The sequence below is a fragment of the Auxenochlorella protothecoides genome, assembly GCF_000733215.1.
Source record: "Auxenochlorella protothecoides strain 0710 unplaced genomic scaffold scaffold42, whole genome shotgun sequence".
NCBI classification, from domain to species: Eukaryota; Viridiplantae; Chlorophyta; class Trebouxiophyceae; order Chlorellales; family Chlorellaceae; genus Auxenochlorella; species Auxenochlorella protothecoides.
In genome coordinates, this window is record NW_011934163.1 from 87,722 (window position 1) to 93,634 (window position 5,913).

The 5,913-nt window shown below is 65.1% G+C and overlaps 4 protein-coding genes across 4 annotated transcripts in view; 2 read left to right on the forward strand and 2 right to left on the reverse strand.

The window, feature by feature from the left end:
• Positions 1-2,752, forward strand: part of F751_3909 (Metal transporter CNNM4) — a gene marked incomplete at both ends in the record, with an annotated part of 4,660 nt that extends 1,908 nt beyond the window's left edge. The window contains 8 exons of the mRNA XM_011398265.1: positions 8-77; positions 269-402; positions 559-624; positions 847-951; positions 1,168-1,268; positions 1,429-1,529; positions 1,753-1,984; positions 2,242-2,752. Coding sequence (XP_011396567.1) covers positions 8-77; positions 269-402; positions 559-624; positions 847-951; positions 1,168-1,268; positions 1,429-1,529; positions 1,753-1,984; positions 2,242-2,752 — 1,320 coding nt within the window. The remainder of the gene's footprint in view (positions 1-7; positions 78-268; positions 403-558; positions 625-846; positions 952-1,167; positions 1,269-1,428; positions 1,530-1,752; positions 1,985-2,241) is intronic.
• A 304-nt stretch (positions 2,753-3,056) lies between these two features.
• F751_3910 (Haloacetate dehalogenase H-2) lies at positions 3,057-4,293 on the forward strand (the record flags this gene model as incomplete). The annotated part of the gene is made up of 5 exons (XM_011398266.1): positions 3,057-3,167; positions 3,373-3,494; positions 3,632-3,782; positions 3,858-3,914; positions 4,123-4,293. The coding sequence occupies 5 exons, from the start codon at positions 3,057-3,059 to the stop codon at positions 4,291-4,293; spliced, it is 612 nt and encodes a 203-aa protein (XP_011396568.1).
• Positions 3,872-4,090, reverse strand: F751_3911 (hypothetical protein; the record flags this gene model as incomplete). Its single annotated transcript, XM_011398267.1, has 1 exon — positions 3,872-4,090. The coding sequence occupies one exon, from the start codon at positions 4,088-4,090 to the stop codon at positions 3,872-3,874; it is 219 nt and encodes a 72-aa protein (XP_011396569.1).
• Positions 4,294-4,492: 199 nt separating the features above from the next.
• F751_3912 (Sodium/hydrogen exchanger 7) overlaps positions 4,493-5,913 on the reverse strand; it is a gene marked incomplete at both ends in the record, with an annotated part of 8,369 nt that continues 6,948 nt past the window's right edge. The window contains 4 exons of the mRNA XM_011398268.1: positions 4,493-4,752; positions 4,856-4,926; positions 5,093-5,322; positions 5,513-5,646. Of these exons, the coding sequence (XP_011396570.1) occupies positions 4,493-4,752; positions 4,856-4,926; positions 5,093-5,322; positions 5,513-5,646 (695 nt within the window). The remainder of the gene's footprint in view (positions 4,753-4,855; positions 4,927-5,092; positions 5,323-5,512; positions 5,647-5,913) is intronic.

Below are 5,913 nucleotides of genomic sequence, written 5' to 3' on the forward strand. Positions count from 1 at the left end.
ACTGCAGATTGGAGCATACTTTTCTTACCTTGTGCGCTTCCTCATGCTTTTCACGGGCCTCATCACCTGGCCAATAGGTGCGATAATGCTCTGCAGTGGAGGACCACCCTGAACATGCTGTTGCATGCAGGGCTGCTGCCGAGAGGTCAGATGCCCGCCAGGTGGTCAGGGGCTTGGCCCCTGCACATCCAATGATGCCCCGCCGGTCTCACTCCCCAGCTCGCCCCAGCGAGGTCCTTGGTCTTTGCCTTTTGCCATGCCCACACAGGCAAGCTTCTCGACTGGATGCTGGGGGAGGACAGCGCCTTGTTCCGCCGTGCAGAGCTGAAGGCCCTTGTCAACATTCACGCCGAGCCCGAGGAGGATGGCGCGCTGTCGGTGCTCACCCACGACGAGGTCCAGGTGCGTCGAGAAGGGGCGGTGGGGCTCTGTCATGGACAATTGATATCTGCACGCAGAATGCTCGCCGGAATTGGGGGGATTCCCTCATTGCCAGGCCGAGGCATGATAGTTTCAGGCAGTAGGAGCACTCACTGGGCCCCTCCTGACCTACCTCAGGTGATTCAAGGCGCGCTGGACATGGCGACCAAGACGGCAGACACGGCCATGACCCCCATGAGCAAGGTGTGCAGTGGGTGATCGCTGCAGTGCAGTATTCCATGCCACGCTGGGAGGCCCGGCTCCGATTCGATGGCTGTGTAGCAGCACCATGCATGCAGCTGTTCAGATGCACTCAGGCGCGACCAGGACACCTGATGCCGGACTGGTTTCGGTTGGTGCCCTGCGCCGGGCCATGGAGCCCTGCCCCTCCCCTCGCCGCCAATCCTCCCCTCCCCGCCTCCACAGGTCTTCGCGGTGTCCATCGACGCCGTGATCGACGAGGAGATGCTGCGCCGCGTCATCGAGCGTGGCCACTCACGCGTGCCAGTCTATGAGGGCAACAACAAGGCGGTGCGTAGACGAGGGGTGATGTCGGCGGCGTGGTGGTGGGAACCAGCCTTCACAGTGAGCCGCGCGTAGTCGGCGCGGCCTGTACCTTGTCCCTGCCTCCTCAGCGCTGCCTAGAATGGTTGTGAGAGTCCTTCACCGATCGGCGTTTGCATTCAGGATTGAGACCCCTCGCGCGTTCCTCAAGCCTACCACCTCACCTTCCCGATGCCCATGCAGAACATTGTCGGCGTGGTCCTGGTCAAGGAGCTGGTGCTGGCGGAGATGGATGGCCACAAGCGCATCAAGGACATGCGGATACGAGAGGTTCCATGCCTCAGGTGGGGTGGGAGCGGAGCGATGTTGGCGAGAGTGGCAGTGGGTGAGGGAGGGTGCGGGCAGGGGTCTCGGAATACGGCGTGCTTGCTGGTAGGTGGTGAATGTCTGGAGCAGGCACCCGGCACCCGTCACCCATTCCAGGGAGGGCCCCTTTCACCACAGGTCTGACATCCCTCTGTATGATGTGCTGAAGATCTTCAGGACCGGGAAGAGCCACATGGCCTGCCTGACCAAAGTTTCGGGCAAGCTGGAAGAAATTCTGGGTGAGCCTGGAAGGGTGAATTTGTGGGTCGCTAGCTGCGCGCTGATGAGCTTGGTCGGGAATGGGGAGATGTGTGAGACTCCCAGAGCTGCATGTTTTGTGGGATGGTGTTCTGGCTGCTCCCTGTGAGGCTCAAAGTAGTTGGAGCATCAGGGGGCACTGGCCCGTGCCACTTCATGACATGTGTGGCGTGCCCCGAACATCCACCCTCCCCACTTCCTCAGCGTCTGAGGGCTCCCTGACGCTCAAGGGCGGCTCCATCGGCATGGTGTCTGGCCCCGGCGGCGACACCACCGCCTCCGGCGTGGGGCCCTCCCCCGGCCTGTGGCTGACGCTGCGCAAGCCCTCGGCCTATGTCACGGACCTGGCCAGCTGCCCCGACATCATCGGCATCATCACCATCGAGGACGTGCTGGAGGAGCTGCTGCAGCAGGAGATTGTGGACGAGACCGACCTGTGAGTCTTTTGGGGGGGTGGGGTGGGGTGGGGTGGGGAGGGGGGACTCGTACATGCTGGAGGGAGGAGGTTGCGAGCTCGACTGTTGGCGATGATGCAGTGTGCCTCCCACCGGGCACCGCTTTTCTACCTCAAGATTCTGCCAACACCCATCAAGTGGGAGCTCATGTCGGCTCGAATCCCTCCCGTTGTTGCTTCATCGTTGGCTCCATTGATGCCCCCCACCACACCAACACCAACCCCCTGTCCCCTCCCAGGTACGTGGACAACCTGCAGACGGTGCGCCCAAACATGTTGGTGTCGCTGCAGCACCTGCCCCCCTCCCTGCGCCGCTTCCTGTCCCGCAGCCTGGCGGCCACGGCCTCCCCGCTCTCCGCCTCGGCCGGCACCCCCAACCTGCAGCGCTCGCCAAACTCCCGGGCGCAAGCCAGCCGCGCGCCGTCGGCAACTGCCACCGCCAACGGTGCCGCGGGGGAGGGTGCGTCCCCCGGCGTGACGGACGCGCAGCGTGCCGCCGCGGCGGCGGCAGACTCCAACGCGCAGCTGGCGCTGGCAGCCGTCGCGGGCGTGATCGGCGCGGTGGGGTCGGGGCCGCCCCTTCAGCAGACCGTCGGCAGGCAGCACATGCTGCCGCGTGCGCGGCCGCCCACGAGCGGGAGCCGGGCCGCGTCGCGCGAGCGCCGCGCGACGGCGGCGGAGGACTCCGACGCCGAGTCCATTGTTGGGGAGCGCGTGGGTCTCACCTCAGGCCACCTCCAGGAGGACTGAGGATTGGGACCTGGGGCGGCCGGGAGCCGCCAGGCGGGAAGTGTGCAGCGCCCAGCCTCCTCCCCGCGCCTCCCACATCTTGAAACAGAAATCCAGAAGGCATCTGTGCGCGCCCGTGTTTTTTGTAAGAATAGCCTTCGTGCCACCCACCCTTTCGGATGGTGCCAGCGTGGGGATGACTAACCACCCCAGCGCTGCCGTTCGGAGCACAGAGCGGATCGCGGGTGACGCCGAGACACGGCGCATGCAAGCACTTGTTACGCAGTTACAATCTCAAATAATGAGCTTGCTGTAAGTTTATAGAATGGCCGATATCAAGGCGGTCCTCCTGGATGTCAATGGCACCCTGTACTCCGTGGGCGATGCTGCCGAACCCGCATTCCGAGAGCTGGGGCTGGACCCCGCCCTCGCGCCGGTGCGTGCGGGTGCATTGATCCATTGGGTTCTGAAAAGCCTGGTATTGGCCCATAGTGTTGTGATCTGTGCGGTTTTCATCGATCCCAGGGTGGCGCGGTCCACTTGCATAGATCTGGAACATTCAGAGATGGAGATGATTCTTGCATCGTGGACATGCCCCTCAGAACTCTGAGCCACGCACCCTCTCCCCAACAAGCTTGCAGGCATGGTTTGCCAACGTCCTGAAGGATGCATTTGCAGCACAGCTGGCGGGGTTTTTCCAACCATTCAGGGAGTTTGCGGGCGACCACCTCTACAAGCTGCTCGCACAGAACGGCGACACCATGTGAGGTGTTTGAGGGGGCGCATGGGGTTGTCATTCATCGACGGCATGCAGGATGCTGTGTTGACACCGGCAGAATGCCCTCTGCACCCCTCCAAAGATAAGATTAGACACATCCCGACCTGCCCCTCCGCATGCAGGCCCAACGTCCCGGCGGCGGTGGACACGGTGATGGCGGCCCTGACGGCCGCCCACCCCTTCCCAGACGTAGGGCCTGGGGTCAATGCGCTGCAGGCCGCCGGCCTCCGCATCTCCGTCATGACCAACGGCTCCGCCGCGCTGGCCAAGGCGGTGCTGGCGCGGGCGGGCGTGGGGCCGGGCGCGCTGGGGCCCCTCATGGACATCAACATGGCGGTGGCCTGGAAGCCGGCGCCCGCCGCCTACCAGTTTGCCGTGGAGAAGCTGAAGCTGCAGCCGTACGAGGTGAGCGCGAATCGCTGGAGGGAACGGCAGGAAAGGATGCGCGGGTGGTGCGTGTGATGGGCGGCCAGAGGCCATCCCTCTGACGCCGCGGCGCTGCCGCCCTGGCTTTGAACGGATCCTGCCGCATACCAGCGCGATTGTTGTGCCTCGGCCGGTGTCCCCACCATCGCCGGCATCCCAATCCCACTCCACACCACACCACACACAGGTCCTGCTGGTGGCGGCGCACCCCTGGGACGTGTTTGCGGCGATGCGGGAGGGGCTGCAGGGCGCGTATGTGCAGCGGGAGGCGCTGGCGCACTGGCCGACGTACCTCCCAACCACGCCGAGGTACACCGTCAGGTCGCTGGAGGAGCTGGCGGCGCTGCTGAAGCCGTAGTCGGGGGGATCAGCGAGGGGTCTGGTACGCACCGGCCCCGCCTGATTTTGGACTTTCGCAGGCTCTCTCTCCCCATTCATCAAATGTGCACATTTGCAACCCCCCGACGTGTTGTTCCGTAAGAATTTCTAGATCATACATTGGAATAGCAATGAGAACGCTGCAGCACCCCGAGTCGAGGGTGCCAGCCCGAAATCGTCTAGCCCAGGTGCACCAGCACGGCGCCCTCCGGCCCCGCCCGCCAGCGCTGTGGCTGGGGCGCGGCGTCCTTCCGCGGCCTCAGCGCCGGGAGGAAAGGGAGCACGGCCGGCGGCACGCACGTGGCCTCGGCCTGCGCCTGGGGCACCAGGGAGCCCCTCAGCAGGACGGCGTGGGACGCCTGCGCCCACTCCGCGCCCGGCTCCAGGCGCAGCACGTGGCTCTCCCCCGGGGAGAGGTGCATCTGGATCTCGTGTTGTACTGTGCGAGGGAGTGGAGGGTGTTTGGAGGGTGTGTGAGTGAGCGGAGAGTGAGCGTGCGCTGATTGGCAGCCGGGGAATCCCGGCACGCCACGCTCACTCACCCATGCTCTGCAGGCGCGGCAGGCCGGGGCCGGGCAGCGAGGCGCCGCCCTTGAACCAGAGGATGACCGTGCTGCAGGGGGGTGGCGATGGGGCGTTGTCAAGGACTGTCATGCCAACGGAAGGCCCCTCTCCAGGCATGGGTGCAGATCCGAATGAGCCAGGGAAGCTAGGAATCCCTTTCGTCGCCAGCAGATGCACAGATCAGCTCTCCACTCCCACTACCAGACCCTCTCCACCTGGTGTCCCTGTTGAGGTCCTTCTCTGTCCCCTCCAACACCTCGGCGGCGGCCTGGATCAGCAGGTCGTCCTGGCACGCGGGCGGCAGGGCGGCCAGGGAAGCCGCGGGGAACGTGTACACCTGCGGGCCCTGCCCCAGCGCATTCACGTGAGGGGCGACGCTGCGGCGCCAGGGCGAGGTGGCGCCGCCCATGATAAGGTCCAGGGCGCCGTACACGAAGCCGACGCCCTGCAGGGCATGAGGTGTGTGTTTGGTGCGAGGGAGGATGGGATGGGAGGGTGCCCGGTGCCTCCTTTCGAGAAGGGGCAGCAGGGGGGTGCCCGCAATGCCTGAGAACTTATCAAAGGACGATTTGTCAGCGGCTGCTGCTCCACTCCACGACAGACACACCACTCCTCAACCCGGCCGTGCAGCGTACCTGGTGGGCCTCCGCCTCCCACCCGCCGGCGTGCGCAATGGTGGCGGTCACCACGCCCGAGGCCACCACATGCAGCGCAGGGGCAGCAGCCGAGTCGGCGCTGCTCCAGATCGCGCCCTGCGTCCTCGTGTGGTCTGTGGCAATGGGAGGGGTCGTGTGTGGAGGGTGAGTGGGATTGGTCGGGGCTCACTGGCTGGCCCTCCAGCAGCCTCGACAGAAGCTTGCAAAGACGCTCAGTGGCCATCCCCGACCCAACCAGTCCCTGCTTGCCTTGCAGCCTCGCTGCGTCCAGGAGCCTCCGCAGCTGGGGCTCGGAGGCGCTGCAGAAAACAGGGAGCGCCTTGAGCATGCTGAGGGGCCTGGGAACCCGCCAGGAGGGACCTGAGTGTGGCGTATGGGGA